Source organism: Notolabrus celidotus, chromosome 2 (assembly GCF_009762535.1).
Source record: "Notolabrus celidotus isolate fNotCel1 chromosome 2, fNotCel1.pri, whole genome shotgun sequence".
Lineage (NCBI taxonomy): Eukaryota > Metazoa > Chordata > Actinopteri > Labriformes > Labridae > Notolabrus > Notolabrus celidotus.
The window spans coordinates 8,490,951-8,512,040 of record NC_048273.1 but is presented as its reverse complement, the minus strand read 5'-3'; the positions used below and the strand labels follow the sequence as shown (position 1 = coordinate 8,512,040).

General features: G+C 42.9%; 1 protein-coding gene across 3 annotated transcripts in view; it reads left to right on the top strand.

The window, feature by feature from the left end:
* The window catches only part of scfd2 (sec1 family domain containing 2), a 192,725-nt gene that overhangs the window by 27,963 nt on the left and 143,672 nt on the right, over positions 1 to 21,090 (top strand). For all 3 annotated transcript variants that reach the window (XM_034706637.1, XM_034706628.1, XM_034706621.1), the window contains one exon: positions 3,979 to 4,154. In XM_034706637.1, the coding sequence (XP_034562528.1) occupies positions 3,979 to 4,154 (176 nt within the window). The remainder of the gene's footprint in view (positions 1 to 3,978; positions 4,155 to 21,090) is intronic.

Below are 21,090 nucleotides of genomic sequence, written 5' to 3'. Positions count from 1 at the left end.
TCCAGCCGTTCTGCTCGCCTCCTGCCCGTATATTTCCCCGGCGTGCACTCCTCCGAGTCCCCGTCTCCTGCCTCTACTTCCCCTGACTCTATTTACTGCCCCTCTCACTCGTCCTCGGGCCTGTCCCCTCTGACCTGATGAGGTGCTTTGCTCAGGACTGTAGTCCGGATCAGAGTCTAAAAAGCTCTCACCAACAAGCAGAATAATTAATGACGTTCAGTAAGTCCTACAGAAAATATATATTTATTGTAGCGTCCGCCTGGACGCTGTAGGGATGACGAGCCGATTGGTGAACACGTTGAGTTTTAATAACCGGTCACTGTCGACCGTGGACACGCCAACCAACAAAGCAACAATCAATGTTTGAATGAATGAAGAACTTCTCCTCTCCTCTCTCCCACTTGCACACTCTACACCTCTCCTGCTGCCTTCACTGACTGTCAACACTGTAGGAATTAAGAACATCTACACTGAACATGTTTAACAAACAGTAGAGCTGTTACAGTTTTATATGTGTTATAACTTTTCTCCTGATATCATGTCACCAGTACAACTGGATAATGCTAGCATGATAGTTGAGAGTACTAACAGCAGCCATGTTTGTTTGTGTTTTTAACTTTCACTATGATAATGTTTTGGTGAGGACCGGTTTTGAATCAGTCACGATCATATGGTCGAGAATCAGCGGCGCTCGTGCATGTGAGCGGGGGGGGGGGCGTCGTTTTGGAGGAGCTCCGAGGGAGGAGGGGAGGGATTAGACGGAGTCATGAGGAAAAGCTACATTCAAATTCATGCTAGTTTTCCGAGACTACCAACCCCAGCTTTAACAGGAAAGCCCAAGTTTAATCCCAAATGTAATATTTGTGTGTCATATAGTGCACTTATTATCTGATTGATTTAACACTGTGTAGGAATGATGTGTAAACACGACCCAAATCATGAAGAAGTTATGGTCTTCAAAAGAAATCTGAAATTTGCCCTTCAAAAAGAAATAATAATTTAAAAAAAAACTTCATTTTATTTTATTTTATATTATTATATTTTTTTTAAATGTTGTAATTTCTCGATGGACTTCAGTAGTGGAGCACCTGTTCAACAGACTCTGGTGAGTCTCAGTTTCACTGAAAACAGTGCGTTCCACAGAGGCTTCACTCTGGCTTCCTTCAGCGGTATGAACCTGAAACAGAAACTGATGTTCTTGTGATGTTCTTGTAATTAACGGTTCTTAAGTTTGCTGAAATAACAACATCATGATGCAGGTTAGTCAAAAGTCAAGCTTTGTCAGGTCTGTCCTCAAGAGGAGAAAATATGTTTTTTTTAGCTCTGACCTTCCTCATGGAATGTTCCATTTGTTCTCAGAATTCTGAAATCAAAGACAGAATTCCAGAATTGTCAGACAGAATTGTCAGAATTCTAGAACACCTGCTGTTGCTCTCCATACAGACTGTTTTTCCTGCTGACACCTGATTGGTGGATACCACTCAGACTGCAGACAGAGACCAGAATCCTTCTCAGACTAGAATCCAGACCCTGAGATCCAGATTCAACATGTTTTTGAATCAGAATCTGTAATTACAGGTTAGCTGTAGCTGAAAGTAAAAAGCTTTGTCAGGTCTGTCCTCAAGAGGAGAAGAAAACTATTACAATGTTTGTTTGTTGAATGGAGGTGGGATCCATCATTTCTGATGCTACGTTCAGGGAAGTCAGGAAATCTAAACGCTGATTGTCTTTAGTGACACAGCATCAAGCAGATTTGTGTCTCAGTGTAAATGTTTGATCTAGAACTGATTGTTAGCTGCTCTTCATGCAGATATCTGTTTATAGAGAGAAAGAATTCCTCCTCAGATTAACCACGGGAGCCGTCATTACGCTGGGTTGTGCTCCTCCTGCTTTTGCTCTCCATACAGACTGTTTTTCCTGCATATGTCAAAGTCTGCTGATATGTGATTGGTCAGTAGTTATCTGCATTTTAAACTCTGATAGCAATACTTGTTATTTTAGTCATGACAGATACCTGATAGAAATGACACAATCATCATGTATTCAAATAAAACAGCTGCCATATCAGACATGCTAAAGCTGATACAAACACAAGGAACATGTCTTGTAACACATTTCTTTATCAGAGGCTGGATATTTGAACCTCCTGCTCGGTTTGGACTGCAGAATCCATCCAAACGCCCTCTTTTGAAACCGCAGCTCAGCTGATGGATCTTCTCCCTCAAATCATCCTGCATCTGGAAACAAGCTGCTGCAGGAATCACAGGGAAGTTTAGTGACACAGATAAGCGCTGAAGCCGGTCTAGAGCTGTTAGATTGTGTAATGGAGAACAGGCTTTTGTGTGGCTTTCTCCTCTTGTGTTCTTTTTCCAACATCTTGCATTTTCTCGCTAAGTCTCATGTGATGTACCCGGGCTGTGAAGTCGGATATATCTGGCCCACAGTGAACCATTCTTTGGTTGCCTATTCTCAGGGCTGAATTATGCTTGGCTCTCGCGTTGGCCGTGTCTCCTGGTTCTGTGCTGAATTATGCTTGGCACATCAGGCTCTGCAAACCTTGGTAGCACTGCCAGGATTTTATGGCTCGATATGTTCACAATAGAGCTTTTCAGGATTTTTGAACGTGTCTGGACCTGAGAAAAATAATAAAGCCTCATTTTCAGCAGAAGGAACTCGCTCCCCTCTTTCTGTGTTGCTTGTACAGAAGGTGAAACATGAAAACTGACTCTCAGTTTAGCATGGAGAGGACATTTCCCAACAAGCTGGAATCTCTCTCTTTCAGGTTAACTCATCATCAGCTGCTTTCGGATTAGTTTACAAGCTTCACTGGATGAATTTCTCTCAATATATTTAGAATTTTTGTCCGTCAGTCTACACAGTGTATAAACTTGTTGGCTCTCTATTCGGTAAGTGCCGGATTTGACCAAGTATTCTGGAGCTTTCTGCAGCTCTTTCTCATCCTGCCTGTCTGTTCCTCCTCTCCCCATTTTTTTCTGCTAAAGAAAACACAGGCCATGAAGTCCAACAGGAAGTACTCCCACATCTGGTGCTGGTTCAGAACATCAACATGAAGAAGAAGGCTTTATGGGGAGTTAATGTGTGCCCCCCTCCCGATCCCAGCCCCTGACACCGCCCCTCGTACCTTCAGGCCACCATACGCACCCCCCCTGATCCCCCGGCCCTTACACCCTTTACACCGTACTTCCTGTGTCTTTGTGGATCTTCACAGGAGGGGTGTGTAGGCAGAGGTCGGGTCTCTCTCTGAAGCCTTGACTTGTTTTGGGAATACCTGAATCTGCATTTTGAGATGCGAGAAGGCAAACTGAGATGTCTTCTCAGCAGCTCTCTCCTGCTTCCACAGACATCCTAAAGCACACACACACACACACACGCACACACACACGCGCGCGCACACACGCACACGTACACACACTCTGCAGTGTTTAGTCATATACTGTGAGTCATGTAAACACCGCACTAAACCCTCTGACAGTTCTTCTCCACCTGAAGGATGTAGTCTGAAGAGTATTACCCCCTGACTGGCACACACACACACACACACACACACACACACACACACACACACACACACACACACACACACACACACACACACACACTTCTGGCCCGTGGAGTTTTTACTCATTAGGAGAATATGACTGTCTGTTATGGTATCAGCTTCTCCCCTCTGCCCTGAGCTGACTCTGTGATCTTTATTAAAAATGCTGTTATGTTTGGGAGAAAGGTTGTGTATTTATTCTGATTCTACGCTTAGCTCTTCCCAGCAAAAGGGATAACTATGTTACTGTGTTTGTGTGTGTGTGTGTGTGTGTGTGTGTGTGTGTGAGAGCGTGTCTACTTCAACCTTTATGGCACACAGAAGATGCAAGAAGTCCGATGTAATGTGTCCGTTGTTGATGAATGAGTTTGTGACTTCTCCCGTGTTCTCAACAGTTTCTTCTTCCTCTCTGTTTTCAGGCCGAGTGACCCCCGAGCAGCTGTGCTCCTACGTGCAGCTGTTTCGGAACAACTGGGGGGCGCTGGAGAGTCACTGCGGGGTGCTCCAGCTGGGCCTGGCCACGGCCCAAACACTCCGCCACCCCTACCTGCCCCGCTGGGACGCCTGCCTGGCCTTTGAGAGACTGCTGCTGCAGGTGCGTACTCGTCTTACTCAGACTTAATATCCACATGAGCTCCAGGAGACGAAACATGAAGTCTCGTCTCATCACCCAGAGACAGAAAGACTGGGAAAAACTAGATTTGAAACGGTGTGTTTTATTCATTAAGATTAAAGAATGGTGATCAAATAACATAAGAACACAGTATTTTTTAGTTGTATGTTCTTAACGAGGGTCAGCTGACAGACTGGGAGCAGAATCCAGTCTAAACATGAGTTCAGTTTTCTTACATTTGGGATCTTAATGTCTTAAATGTGCAAGAAGTGTTGGATTTTCTCCAGCAGCTCTGATTGTTTTCATTTGTGTCAAACAACCTTTTTGAAGAGACTCCTTTGACACAGATCGTAATTTTACTTTGTAGAGCACAGACATCAACGTCAACCAGTTACTATTTTTGTATTGTCGTATGACTTTGGTGTTTTAAAGAGTTAACTTGGATTCAACACAACACAACAACTCAAAGAAACCAACAGGCCAAGGATAGGGACACCCCAAAGGAAATCATTTCATAATCATTCAAACAGATTTAAATTGTGGCTGATGTCAAATTAGTTTTCAGAGTGTCTACCTCTAGCAGAGCTAGCACCTCCTTGCAGGTTAGCGTCCTCATGCCTGTGCTGGTTCCTCATGTCTCTGGTGGAGTGGTTATATGTCCGTTTAGACACCAGACACAGCCTACATACAACTTTATCTCCATTTACTAAATCAACATACTGAAAAACCACACCGTGCTACAAGATACCACATCTGTCACTAAGGATGGGAAATTCAAGCTAGAACACTATTCGATAATCATTGGCATCTATACGACAATTATTCAAATAATCCTCCCCCACACACACACTAACACTCAATAACACACTCTTACACGCACACACACACACAAACACACACACAAACACACACACACACACACATAGACACACTAACACACACACAAACACACATACACACACATTCACTAACACACACACACACACACATTAACACACACACACACACTAACACTCACAAATACACACAAACATACACTAACACACACACACACACTTTCACATACACTCACAAATACACACAAACACACACACACTAACACACACACTAACACACACACAAACACACACACACACTCACTAACACACACACACACATTAACACACATACACTAACACTCACACACTAACACACACAAACACACACACACAAACACACACTCTATCACACACACACTAACACTCACAAATACACACACACACACTAACACACACTAACACACACACACACACACACAAACACACACACACACATTCACTAACACACACACACACTAATACTCACACACACACACTAACACTCACAAATACATACAAACATACACTAACACACACACACACACACTTTCACATACACTCACAAATACACACAAACACACACACACTAACACACACACTAACACACACACAAACACACACACACACTCACTAACACACACAGACATTAACACACACACACTAACACTCACACACTAACACACACACACACACAAACACACACACACAAACACACACTCTATCACACACACTAACACTCACAAATACACACACACACACACACTAACACACACACACTAACACACACACTAACACACACACTAACACACACACACACACACACACACACACACACACACACACACACACACACACACACACACACACGTTACAGCCATGCTCTATCTCTGGAAATACGTGTGTAGTAGTGTGAGATTCAGAGACGGATAAAATTGCCACAACTGTCACTCATGTTTTCTTCTTCTTTTGCTATTTAATGCAGTTGGCATTCTTCTTCTTCTGTTACTTAATGCGGTTTGCAAACAGCTTTAAGACGCTCTATCGCCACCAGCTGGCGGGAATACTGTATTACAACCAGGTACCGGTAAAAACGATGAAAATGTGTACTTTTAAAATGAGAAAATATTGGAAGCAACTCTTCGATTTTTACAAAGTGAACAAATTTTTGAATATTCGAAGATCATTGCCCATCCCTACCTGTCACCTGTGCTCGTTTACATCCAGGTAGTAGAGCTTAAGAGCATTATGACAGTAGCAGAAATTAACCAGAGCTTCGATACTGTGACCAGCATTTCAGGCCTTTGATAATAACTCTTCATCTTTTAAGTCGACTACAAAGCACATCCCTTGTCAAGGCAGACAATAGAGCGCTGTGTTCAATGAGGTAAATCATGATCTCTGTCTGTCGGTGGAGTTTGTATGGAAACAGTGATGTTGGAAATGACTTTGTGAGTCTTGCCTTGATTTAGAAAAAGGCCTCTTTCCACAGCAATCATTCTTATGATGTTTAAAGACAGTTTTAATAACAATCTGAAGCTGTCAGTGATAACACAAAGAGGACTCAGGGTGGATATACTTTAATTTCTCCAATAGGTTGCATTGCAGCTGTTACAAATGGTTTCACTGCTGCAGTCTGAAACAATCCACAGAGGAAGAGAAGAGAAGAGTCCAATACTTTTACTTCCTTTGAGTCATTAAACCTGAATTATGTATAAAATAACACCCTGCTGTAAACATACAAGAATTCTCCCGAAGGTAGAAAAACAGCACATTTACTGGCAGTTTGTCATTAACTTACTCTCCTCCACATCTGTCCTCTTGGGTAAATATTTATTACTGATGCTCAGCAGGTAAGTGGGTGTTTGTGGTCGGCTAGACGTTGGCCCGAATGTTGTGTTAAACTGACAGAGACCGGAAAAAATGCAGATCCCCCTCCATCGTAAACAAGCTCCGTCGTGTTTGTAAGGAAAACATTTGAATCCAGTAAACACGGCAGATTTCCACCGCTATGTTAGGAGGCGTTAGACGGTGGGAGGACACACGTGTGTTTGACTGAGGAAAGGTCAGAGGGCAAAGGACGTAGGGGAAGAAATTTCCTCCTCAGCCATGATTCGCTGTTATTTTATAACATCTCTTACAAACAGAGCTGAAAGGCACCACACTCTACTCCATTAACGAAACACCACAGCCATCTCTCTTTATTTCTTCTCTTGCTCTTTTCATCGAGTCTCTTTACGTTCCTGCAGCCGTAAAGAAAGCAGTAGGACAGCCGAGTATTTAGGAACTTATTAAAGTAAATCACGGAAAAGTAAAACAAGCTCGCAGCGGTGCCCTGTGCCAAATTGGAATTTAAAAACAACCTCATAAACCTTAGTCCTCGGCTGGGGCCATCACTGCTTTATTAAATAAGGGAAGAAGACTTTAGGGCTTATAGTTCCAGTATCCCTTTACTCCACGACTCCACTTTGATCCACTCCCTCGTGGATGTCTGCTTCACCTGGAGGACTCAAAGTGCTGCTTTCTCAGCGCTCTTCTTTTTACTTTCAGTCGTATAACCGTCCTGCTTCAAGGTGACTGAGTCTGCAGGTGGAGCCCGGTCTCGTGAAACTAAAGAAAACTGTGTTAATAACAGGCTGTTGTTGTTTTCAGAGTATATATAACGTTTGGCCGGGATTCTATGTGACATTCTTCAAGATTTAAATCTCACAACCGAGCCTTGAGCCTCATGTTTGGGTCCATGTTTGCAATCAAAACGAGCCGGAGTTTTATTGAGGTATTAGGGGAAATGAGTTGTGTGTCCTCTGTGCCCCCTCTGTTTATTTAATTTCCATGTGAGGTTTTTTCTTTGGCTCAACATGGACACAGAGAAGTTAATTACATTACAAAATGGCGGAGCTGAAATGCCTTTCGGCTGGGCCAGGCGGTCGGTTTGTGTTTGCTCTCCCTGAGTGTGTGTGAGGGCCTCTGTGGGCACGACGGGGCCGAGCCGGACACTCATCGCCTGTGGACAGTGTCAGCTCATTCAGGCCTGTCTGTGGTGCTCGGAGGGCTTTGCAGTGGGCAGTCGCTGCACTGAGGCAAAGGGCCACTGAGTTCAGGACCCGGCCCAGTTCAGGCTTTAACTTTCAGAAAGTTGTGCACAGTCGTTTCTTTTAGAAAACACTGTGTGAAGAAACTCTTTCTGAGAAACACTGCACGTAAGGTAAAGCATAAAGTCCTCCTTAGGCTGGAGACATCTTTCATGATGCTGACCACTGACAAAAGCCCCGTTTCTACCAAGCGGATCAGTTCTGTTGGTCTTGGTACTGCATGCATTTTGTGGCATTTCCATCGACTAAAACCGGGACAGGTCCCCAAATTACCGTACCGTCCCACTTTTTGGTACCCTTCTGTTGGGGTGCCAGACAAACCGATCTGACCCCAGAAGGTGGAGCTAGAAACACTGCAGTCAGTTGATTGGTCGAAAGATTCGTCACTTCCCGTGCTACAGCGGTAACAATGAACAACACATAACCCCGCCATGTTTAAATCTCCAGTGGACTTCAGGAACATAACTTTTAATTTTTGGAAAATGGCGTCAAGAAACAGCTTTCCATGGTCGACCGCGAAGGTGCAGACTTTCCTTGCGTTTTTCTTCTTCATTGCATTTATTAGCGGGGTACATTGTGCCACGCTGCCATGACGTCACGCTATCACGTAGCTAACACGGCTATCGGCATCTGGCTTACACGCCGCCCACCAAGTAGGGCACGGTTGGCTGTGGAAACGTAAACAGGATCAGGCAATACCCAGTCCCTTCAGGAGGTTGTGATTTCCCGATCGCAACTATCAACTCAAATTCAACCAATCCGCGCGATTTTTTCGCGGCCTTTCAATTTTATACAATCACCGCAACTTTCCCGCAAATTTGACCAGATACCTCAATCTCAGCTGCTGTACGTCATCAATTTGACTTCCTTGGAACATAAACTTAAGTCCTCACTTGATCTGCACTTTTCAACAGCAAAACATGCACAGAGAACGGGTGAAGAGAGGGGACAGCAGGCAGGACAAGTGACCATGACAACGTTGTTATTTATAGATTGAGGGACTCAGTGTTAGCTTTGTCACCTACCTGCAGCAGGTGTGCTTTATGAACCAGCTCTCCCTCCTTCATGCATCTGTCTCATCTTATTGATGATTTTTACCCCCGGTGTGCGTTAGTGACAAAGACACAACCGGGGGACGTCTGTTTAATATTTGACGTTTGACGTTGTTGCAACCATTACCGTAAAAAGCTCTGCATCTACAGCTTGATTTATTCCAGTTTGGTGATATATCAGACACATTTAGTAAGTTTTGATTAACTCCTAGTCATCAAAGATGCAGATTCATTTCAGAGTGTCGTGAACTGACTGTCTGTGCCTCAGTCGCTGTGAGGTGCATTCAGGGACAGTCGTAAATGTGCAATATAGTCCTTTCATGACATTTTTCTGTGAATCAAGACAATCAAAATACAGTCAGTGGCCACATCAAGAATGTTTTCTAAAAAAAACTTTAGCATATTTACTTGCCCCTGAGATGTTATTGGAGGAAAAAAGCAAAAAAAAATAATCGCAACTTTCACCGCAATTTTTTCAAAAAGCTGTCGCAAATTCAAGCTTTCTGGGCCGCAACAATCACAAAACAATCCTGCCAAAACCTGGAGGGACTGAATACCAATCCGGCCTGTACCAAAATGTACTGATCCATACCAGACCGCTTGGTGGAAACGAGCCAAAATGGTAAATGGACTTGTACTTATATAGCGCTTTTCTAGTCTTTCTGACCACTCAAAACGCTTTTACACTACTCGTCACATTCACCCATTCACTCACCGATGGTAGAAGCTGCTATTTAGTAAGGGACCATCAGTGTTAGCTAATCTCATTCATTCTCATTAACACACCTCTGAACAACAGAGGGAGAAATTTGGGGTTCAGTGTCTTGCTCATGGACACTTCGATATGTGACTGCCGGAGCTGGGATCGAACCGCCAACCTTTTGATTGATAGATGACCGACTCTATCCACTGAGCCACAGCTGCCAAAAAGAGACCAATTCTCCAGGAGTTGCACTGGTGCACTCTAAATCTTCATTTGTTGTCTTGTATTTAGGAGCCTTTTCAATTAAACCGGCTCCCTACGATGTTTATTCACCAAACAGTACATCACAATTTTCTTCGTATGGCTGATTTTGACGTTACAAGGTATTCATGAATGCTTTGCGCAGGTGAGCAGACGGTTAAGATACAATGCATTAGCAAATTTTCAGTTGCAGTGGGCCTGCAAGGTCCTGAATCAGGGTTTTGTTGGCACACATGATAGTCTTCTGGTATCTTTATGGATGATCCTGCAAAAAAAACAAACCTGAAAAGTTGCTTGTTTACCAGATCTTTGCCCTATAATGATGATGAAACCTTCAGGGGAAAACTCTCCCACTTCTTTCCTTTCTGTACTGTGTGTTGTTCTGAGATATAAACAGCTTTATAGTTCAACATATTGACATTTAGATGGAGTCAATTTAATCTAAGAGTGAAAGAACAACCAAGATAGAGGGTTTGTATTCTTGTATTATAACGAGCCTTGATCATTAAATCAACCTAAATCCTGATCTTTCCCCAAACATAACTGGTAAGGTTTGGAAAAATATCTTACATTTTGGCTGAAGTTGTCAATTTAAGTAATATCTGGTTCCCCAGGTGACACATCAGTCTCCTTGGAGAAACACTTCCACTGAAACAGTCACAGAGCTTTTAAAAGCATGCGTCATTATGACCTGAGAAATCTCAGTTCCATCAGCTGTCACTTGAAGGATGGTAAGGGCCTGTGGGCGTGAAGGTGAACTTTTCCAGCACTCTGGTAAATGCAATTTGTACAAATCTCTAGTCCTTCCGACCACTCGGAGTGCTTTTACACTCCTCTTCACATTCACCCATTCACCTGACACTCAAACACTGATTTCAGAGGACGTTATTAATCAAAAGGAGACTGGTGGATGCTCCAGTTTGACCACTTTCAGCCCAGACTTCCTTCTCTGTGCGCTGCTTGTTTACAATCCTGTTGGCAACTTGAGAAGTGACCGTGTGTTCAGCAATTCACCCTCCCTTATGTGTCTACAAAGTAAATCTAAACATTACTAAGTACATAACATCCCCAGACAAGTGTCCATTCATCTGTTTGTGGTAAGTCTCAGTTTCACTATAGGCGTCAGCGGTATGAACCTGAAACAGAAACTGGTGTTCTTGTGATGTTCTTGTAATTAACAGGTCTTAAGTTTGTTAAAATAACAACACCATGAAACTGCTTTTACAATGTTTGTTTGTTGAATGGAGGTCTATGAAAGAGGATTAGAGACACTGATGTTTTTTTTTTTTTAGCTCTGACCTTCTCCACGGAATGTTCCATTTGTTCTCAGAATTCTAAAACACCTGCTGTTGCTCTCCATATAGACTGTTTTTCCTGCCGACACCTGGTTGGTTGATACTACTCAGACTAGAATCCAGACCCTGAGATCCAGAGTCAACATGTTTCTGAATCAGAATCTGTAATTAAAGCCGCAAGCGACGATGAACGGGCCTCGCACACCTGCAGCCGCCGCCTACGCGAGCCACCGCCACGTGTAAACCGCCGCCTGATATTTGCCACCACATGATGTGAAAGCAAGATCTGAGAGCATATACTGCGTCAGGTGGTGCAAATGTTCCAAGTTTTTGGCAGATTGCCAAGAAAACCTCAAACTTCAGAGTCTGCCACGCCCACAATTTGAATGTGAACAGTATGCCCCGAAAGATTTGGAATTGTCAATATGTCTGCTATAGAATGTGCCTTGTTTGGACTGAATCGGAGAAAAACTCTAGGAGGAGCTCTCAAAAGTATGCACCCTTATTTGGGCGTCATTCTTCACATTCAAAGCTGTATGTGCGTTTGATGCACCGCTTGAACGCCTGCCACGCCCACAATTTTAGTCTGAACGGAATTTGTTCTGATAATTTTGTGTCTACTATAGGTTGCCCTTGATTTGGAATGAATCGGAGAAATGCCCTAGGAGAAGATAGTGAAAGTATGCACACTTATTTGGATGCCATTTTTCATGTTCAAAGCTAGGTGGCGCTCTTCCTGTTGAGTTTGGGATATGGGTGCAAGAGGCTTTTTTGTGCATCCTGATGCCATGAATATGCGTAAAGATTTTCAAGCATGTAGCTTAAAATAACCTCTATGGGGAGTTTTTTTTTTTAAACTGTAGGGGGCGCTAGTGAGCACATTTTTTTCAACTTTTTTTTTGCGAAACCCATAAAATATTGAGATTACGTGCATTTTAAATTCACAAAAATCAATTTTCCGCCATTTTTTTTTGATGCCCCACCCCAAAGTCTGCCATGCCCACAATTTTAGTCTGAACGGAATGCCTTTAATTTGTTTTAATTGTCAATGGGTTTACTATAGAATGTGCCTCGTTTGGACTGAGATGGAGAAAAGCCCTAGGAGAAATTATCAAAAGTATGCATCCTTGCTTGGACTCATTTTGGCCCCATGTTCAAAGCTAGGTGGCGCTCTTCCTGTTGAGTTTCGGATATGGGTGCAAGAGACTTTATTGTGCGTCCTGATGCCATGAATATGCGTAGAACTTTTCATGCACGTAGCTCAAAAAAACTCTATGCGTAGGGTGTTTTTTTTACCTCTAGGGGGCGAGACCTATAATAACTTGCAATTTTCACCAGGCCCGATGAGTGTTCAAAATTATCCCCGCTTTCATTCACGTTCAAGGGTCCAAAAATGCGTTTTAAGTAGCGGAAGAAAGAACAATCCTTAGGGTTACAATAGGGCCTTCGCCACCATCGTTGCTCGGGCCCTAATTACAGGTTAGTTGTAGCTGAAAAAAAAAAAACTTTGTCAGGTCTGTCCTCAAGAGGAGAAGAAAATTACTTTTACAATGTTTGTTTGTTGAATGGAGGTGGGATCCATAATTTCTGATGCTGCATTCAGGGAAGTCAGGAAATCTAAACGCTGATTGTCTTTAGTGACAGAGCATCAAGCAGATTTGTGTCTCAGTGTAAATGTTTGATCTAGAACAGATTGTTAGCTCCACGGGAGCTGTGATGTCATTACGTTGGATTGTGTTTCTCCTGCTTTTGCTCTCCATACAAAAGTCGGTAACAAAGTTTGTGAAGTGTGCATTTTTTTCAAGGAGCCCTGGTGCTTAAACAGGCGGTAACATATCAAAACTTTTCAAAAATGAACTGAGATGTTTCTCTGGCGTCCCGGGAACATATCTGTGAGGGTCTGTTGTTGGTAGTTACAGTCGTTGTTACTGATGTTAGACTGTGATGTGGTGATTGTGATTCGCCGTAACTGACACGTCAGCGCTCACTACCTAAAACTCTAATGTAGAGTATATGTAAGATTTCTAGATATCTTCTTGGCTGACAGTGCCACCCCAGCAGCATACACCCCCGTCCCTCTATCCCCCCCCCCCCCTGGCCCCTGGCTGTCTGGCATGTAACAGGGTTTTAGTCTGAATGGATCAGATTGAGCAGACCTGGTCCAGCTCCAACCCGCAGAAACAGAATGTGAATGCTCGACGTGCACAGAGCTAACAGACTCACTCTTTCACCACTTCCCAGAACATCACAGAAAACCCTGCCCTACCTTCCCATCAACCAGACCGACCTCACTAAGCCAAACATGTAGACCAGCACTCCAAATGCCTCCCACAGAGGGCTGACTCAGGAGGCCAGATTCAGCCTAATGTTGTATTTTTCAAGGCCTGTATTTTCTTCAACTACCGGACATGTTAGTGGTGACGGCAGTGCAGTAGAGAGGAGCTAACCCCTCTCACCCGGCCTGGTGCTGTACTCTGCTGGGATTACCGGGGCAAGCCTCTCCAAACATCCAGCTTTGACGTATTACTGGTCACCACGCTGCAGAGACAGAAAGCTGCACTTGGCTGTGTGTCCCCGCTCTCCCATGAGTCACACAAACGGCCCGCCTGCTCCTTATCTCTGCCTCTGCTCTGTGTTTGTGTCTCAGTCTGAAATAATGTATATAAAATCCAGCCCTGAACCCAAACTCAGTGCCTCATGTGATAACTTATAGCATCCTGTGAATATGAAGTAAAAAACTACTCTTTGACCTGGTTTTAAACTTGTGGTCCGTGTTGATCTTGGCCTCCCCTTTGGACAGAGCAATTTTGCAAATCTTGCCCTGCCCATGCAAGCAGTGTTGTTACACGTGAAATCTCTGCTGTCTTTAAACCATCAAACAAATCACTCATTGTGAAAGTTTTCCGTAGAAGTAGTAAAAGTAAGCCTTTATGGCAGCAGTGACGAGATTCAGAAATAACAGCAGAAATAACAAATCTTTTTCCTAATGCTCTAATTCGCTTCTGTAGGTCACTCAGGGCGTTGGTATTGATTTCACTCTGTTTAATAACCAGTTAGTGAATCCGCCGCTCAGCAGGTTTCAATGAGCAGTGGTTTTATTCTGGTTATTTGTGACTAATAGATGCACGGTGGTCGGTTAGCTGCCTTATAGCAAGACAGTGTTTGGTGTGAAAGTATGTCAGATAGGGAGTTTGCTTCTTCTCCTTGTGCATGTGCGAGTTCTCTCTGGTTTCCTCCCACAGTACAATAGGTTGTTTGCATCACGACGTGTGGAATTCAAATGGGGGTCAGGAAGTAAATTTCCGAATGGACACAACCGAGGAAAGCCCATACTGTGCTGCTCTAGACACCGTAATAAGACAGCGATACCGAAAAAAAATCTGGATTATGTCGGAAGAGATCCTCCTCTCATGAGGACTTCCGATTTTTAAACTGACCCGAGTTTATTTCTGAATGTGTCTGCCGTTGACATCACTAACTACCTCGTCCTCCAGACTTCATTTTGCACCACAGAGCAAATGAAGGCGTTCAAAAGCCTCCAGGCTCACAATTTTCTTGAGCTGTTGGGTCCACGACCTGGGTATCAAGGTGGTCAACAACCACTGTCGTTAGGTTTTCTCCAGGGTGAGTTCCATATGAATTGTCCTCCTCGCCACAATGCTACCAACACTTAGGTTAGCTTACTTACCGCAGGTTAACCGCTCTAAACGGTCCAGTCAACAGTAGTTTGCAGCAAGTAAAATAATAACTTAAGTCAGCTATCGGGCTAGCATTACTAATTACTAACTATTGTTTGTGGTTAATGGTTAAAACTCCAGCAGGACAAAGTTGGGAAAAACGTAACATTACAAAGTATGGAAGGAGTTAGCTACTTAAACATAATAATAATACTTTATTTAGTAATACTTCATTTATATAGCACTTTTCAATACAAGTAACAAAGTGCTTTACAGTGGGCAATAAAAACAAGAAGTGCAAAGCAAAATGAAGCGATTAAAAATAAAATGAAATAAAAGCTTAAAAACCCTACAAGCTTATAAAACAGACCCTTAAAATCAGAGCTAAAATTAAATAGCTAGTTTGATGTCAACAATGAGATGAACCACGTTTTAGCTAATTATACTAAATGGGTTTCCCCGCCCTCCCTACCAGACTCAGCAGCTGACATGTCAGCGGGTGCACTGTCTCCCACAACTCCCCACAACTCCCCACAACTCCTCCCCACAACCCAATGATCAAGAAGGTGAGCAACGTAGCATGTCAATTAGCATTATTGAAGGGGGTCTGTGGGACTCTCTTTTTTCTCTCTCTATCTGTACTATTACAAAAGCCTCTAAAAACAAAGCTATAGCAAAGCTACATAAGCTACAGCCTATAGTCTGTTTTGGATGTTGGGCAGGTTGAAGCATTGAGTGATTTAGTCTGTTTTAATGTCACAGAGATTACTCAAAAAATACCTTAAAATCAGATATTTTGATGCTGACTGGCAGCAGTTGCACAGGGTTCTTGTGGCCTCTGGTGATGGGGCCCAATGTGATATTTTTCATGGGGCCCAAAATCCCTGGCGGCGCCTCTGGCCGTAGGACAACTGAACACTGAATAACTGTGATGCATTCACTGCACTGTGGGAAACAACATAAGTCTGCGTGTAACCCTTAGTTATTTTAAAGGGGAGAACACAACTCAAAACCATAATCTATTAAACCGGTACACATTACACACATTTATATATATTTGTTGTAAATTTAAATCAAATTCTGTAAATAACCTCAACCTGAGAAAAATAAGAATCAACAAACTAAAACTTCACTAAAATCTCAACTTACATTAAAGACTTGCTTCCTGTTAGCACCATCACAAATTATGGATTCAAGAAGCTGATCAGAAAACTAAATCCAGAAACAAGCTAACAAACTGACTTAAACTTTCACTAAGGACCAAAAATCCGCCTTTAAATTTGAATGAAAGAATGATTTGATATTTATTGTGATGATTATTGACATCGACTGATTTTTCATGATAACATCATTTTCAATATCGCCCAGCACTACTCCTGTGTTTAAGTAAATTTGCGATGTGATAGTGTTGCATTGGCAGCCACCATAATGCTTTCTTCTATTCACCAGTTGCTGCCAAGTTGCTGTTTGGCATGCAAAGATATAAGGATTCAAGATGTCTCACTCCTCAGCGATTAAACTCTGCAAAACAATGTTATGTGTGTGCACAGCATGAAAATACACAAGATGACAACACCAACTAATTATCAACTATTACATTAATCAGCAACTCATTGTCTAATCAAGGAATTACCCTGCTACGTTCTCAATGGCAGCTGAGATTATACAAGATAAACTGGATTAATAGATTTGTAGCCGACTATTTTAATATTTGGAGTTTAAAATAAAATCTGATAAATACAGGTGGCTCAAACTAACTCCACATGAATATTTAGACTGCTAAGATATGAGCTGAGTGGGAGATTTTACAGTCTCCAGTGTCTAACGTCTAATCTAAGTCTTTGCACCAAATGTGTGTTTGAGTGTTTTTTAGATTTCAGGTTGACTCTGCGTGACCGCCATCACTTACCTACCTGCATGCTGTGCTGTGCAAACAATAAAGGCGTCCGTAACAGTGTTTGTTGGCGATGCGGCTTTCCAGTAAAAAGCATGAGAAGCGGAGATCCATCATCTCGCCCATAAAACAATCAGACTGTCAGGCTGTGGTGAAAAACTCAGCCTCAGTTTGTCTGCAGCGACGGAGGAGGCTGGTTTACATTGTCATTTTCCATTCTGCTGGGTTGCATGTTGTTTTTGTGAGCTGTGTTGTAAGGAGAGCTGGAACAAATGAATATTTTAGTGAACGGTTGACTCTTTTGTAAAACCAAGACTTCAAATCCCAAGATCACAAAAATCTGAAGAGCTGTGACCTGAAAACATTTCTAAGTTTATAAGAAGTAGCAAAAAGATCATTAAATCATCAACCAAGTTGCCCATAAATTGTTGCAGCCTTGGTTGCAAATGTTACTAGAGACCATTGAAAATGTGACTTGTGTAATCAGAGTTTGCAGGCTGAGACACATCTGCAGAAATAAGTTCAGAGAAAGTTTGAGAAAAGATTACCGTAAAGTCTGGGATATAAATTGCACCAGCATTTTACATGCAAGCTACTTTTGAAGAAAGGTTTAAACTAGGGAAGACCGATTATTGGCCGGGCTGATATTCTGCATTTTGACGCAAATCAGTATTGGCCTTTTTTAAAAATCCGACGGCCGATAAGAGATCAATTTAAAACTGGGTTATTTTGGCTCAAAATTCACTAAGTCACGTGGCAGAAATGACACCGTCTGCAGAAACCGTAGCCTAGCTTGCGTTCCATTCCTCCCTGCAGTTTCTCATTACAGGGGCCGAGCTGAGCAGCATCTGTCGTGGCCCCTACAATTACTAATGATTTAAAACTCATACAACCCCACTTCAAAAAAACTGAAATATACCCATAAAACTTAGATAAGTGAAAGATTTCCTTCAGCGGTATGAACCTGAAACAGAAACTAATGTTCTTGTGATGTTCTTGTAATTAACGGGTCTTAAGTTTGCTGAAATAACAACACCATGATGCAGATTAGTCAAAAGTCAAAAGTCAAGCTTTGTCAGGTCTGTCCTCAAGAGGAGAAGAAAACTACTTTTACAATGTTTGTTTGTTGAATGGAGGTCTATGAAAGAGGATTAGAGACACTGATTTTTTTTTTTTAGCTGTGACCTTCTTCACGGAATGTTCCATTTGTTCTCAGAATCCTAGAACACCTGCTGTTGCTCTCCATACAGACAGTTTTTCCTGCTGACACCTGATTGGTGGATACTACTCAGACTACAGACAGAGACCAGAACCCTTCTCAGACTAGAATCCAGACCCTGAGATCCAGATTCAACATGTTTCTGAATCAGAATCTGTAATTCCAGGTTAGTTGTAGCTGAAAGTAAAAAGCTTTGTCAGGTCTGTCCTCAAGAGGAGAAGAAAACGACTTTTACAATGTTTGTTTGTTGAATGGAGGTTGGATCCTTCATTTCTGATGCTGCATTCAGGGAAGTCAGGAAATCTAAACACTGATTGTCTTTAGTGACACAGCACAAAGTTTATTTGCTTAATCACATACCACCCTTTTCTTTTAATGCATTATCCCTAAAGAGGAAGAAAAGTGCTGAAAATTGATGCTGCTTGCTTTCTTCATCGTCATCTTATACATTTTACAGTAATTGGTTTGCAGCATTTGCATTCATGGTTGTTTTTTTTGATGACCAGGCTTTGTTTACATCAGATCTGAGCTGAAAGAGTCCTCAGTTTCGTCACATTTTTAGCCATTTCTCTCCTGCACTTAATTTTGAGTGATCAGTTGATTGATATTTTACAGAGATGCAGTCCTCAGTGACCTACTTTGGTCAGTTTATTGACTTGTCTAGCTCTAACCAGTATGTTGCCCATGTGGAGTAACAGCTCTCATCATAAATGTGTAATCATCATCATCAGCAAACACTTCCAAGCTTGAATTAAAGGGATGCTGCTCCTTTCATCTGCAGTCTTCTGTCTCTCTCCTTGCTCTCTCTATTCCTGTGTTTTGGGCCGTGCACATTCAGTTCAGGTCTAATTATTTTACAAACTTCACAGATCAGGTCTGACGTTCTTTGGTTCTTTCTGGATCTGTGTCTTTTCTCTTCATTAACAAACTTGCAGCAGAAACTTCATGAACCTGCTGTTTATGCTGCTGAGTCAGAAATAATTCTTCCTCTCATAAGTCTTGTTTTGCCATGTGTGTGTGTGTGTGTGTCTGTGTGTGTTTGTGTGTTTCGTCTGTTGTGGTGAGTTTATAACCAGGTTGGAGCCTGGTGACCCAAATACTCCATTAACCCCCCGGTACAGTGTCAGTGTGTGTGTGTGACCCTTCACCTCATCATGTGACCCTCCTGGTCCGACCTGTCGTTGCTCAAACCTGCAGGTCTGCTGTTTGTCACTAGCCTGACAGTGAAACGTGTGTGTTGTGCTCTTATGTAAAGCTGCAGACGATCCCCTGAATATTTAACAAGCTCTTATATGTGGAACATCTGGATTGAATTATTTTTTACGGCAATAACGCAGAGAGAAAAAGTCGATATTGGTCTGAAGTAACTTTCATCTGATCTGAGCTGCATGCCACAGACAGACAGGGGGCTGTAAGCCTGTAATTGGTCTTTCCCCAGGGTATGGAGTCTATCCCCACATCCCAGACATTCCCCTTCTTCTGGGTCCCTGCCGCCCCCCCACAGAGCGGGTCCTGCTGGGTTTAGCTTCAGATTGTAACAAAGAGGTGTGAATGACTCCGGGGCACAGCCCTGAGATGTCCGGCACTGACCTCCTCCACTTCCCCACTGTTTAACGGCCTCACATCTGGACTGACCCGGACTGACCGTCTCCCCATCCATCCACCTTCAGTACCACATCAAGCCTGGAGTGTCTCCTCTATGGAACCCTGCAGCAACAGATCTGCACACAGACTGAGCCACAGGAGGTTCAGGGTCTGTCTGTCCCTGACAAAGACGCCTCTCTGTCCCATCGACTTCTCTTCATCTCTTCTCAGGGTTTGACATTTACCGTGGTCTGATGTCCTGCAAACACAAGAAGTTACTGTGCAAGGGGCGCTGGTGTTCGCCCTGTGTACAGACAGTTGAGAGTCGTCTAAGCGAGCAACCCAGGCTCAATTCAGATCCTCATTCTCTCTTCCCCTGGTTTCTAATCTTTCCACTGTCCTTTCCTGATAAGGTGGCGGGCGTCTAGAGCTTAAAGTGACCAGCTAACCTAGCAAGCATGTCTTTGGACTGTAGAAGGAAGCTGGACCATTTAGTAATCCATGCATGCACATGAAGAACATGCAAACTCCCCACAGTAAGGCCCCTGCAGGATTTGAACCTGGAACCTTATTGCTTTAAGCTGCACGTCACACTGTGCAGCCTACCTAAGAAGTCCAGCTCTTGATCTGCTCCTGCAGGGAAACTAAACTTGTAGACACACAGGTGGGATTAATTGTTTTTTGCATGCTACTTATTTTATAGGTCGCATAAACATTCAAGGGAAACGACAGATGGGACAAAGGCGACACCAGACTGAGTGATGAAGCAGCAGAGGAACTTATAGCATGTAGAAAATGTGTGAATATATTAATGGCATTTCTCTAATGCATGCAAAGAAAGTATCTCGTTTTTTTCTTGCAGACTGAGATACAATGACAGCTAGAAGAGTATATGCACATTATAGATTAGTGTGGAGGGGGCGGTCTAAGCGTGCACCATATACAGATGCTGTAAGTAAGTAAGTAAGTAAGTAAGTAAGTAAACTTTATTTATACAGCACTTTTCACAGACAAAAGTCACAAAGGGCTTTACAAAGACAAGACATACAGAAAAGAAAGAAAAAAACAAAAGGCAGCACACAAATTACAGTGGCTACATGATCCATAAAAGCATTAAAAGTTCTGCAAAAATCAACTAAAAGCCTTTTTAATAAAGACTTAAAAACACCTGCAGATTCTGCAGAGCGCAGGGATACCAGCAGAGCATTCCAGAGTCTAGGGGCTACAGCCTGGAAAGTGCTGTCACCGTGAGTGCTGAAGTGTGTACGTGGAACAGATAGAAGGTGT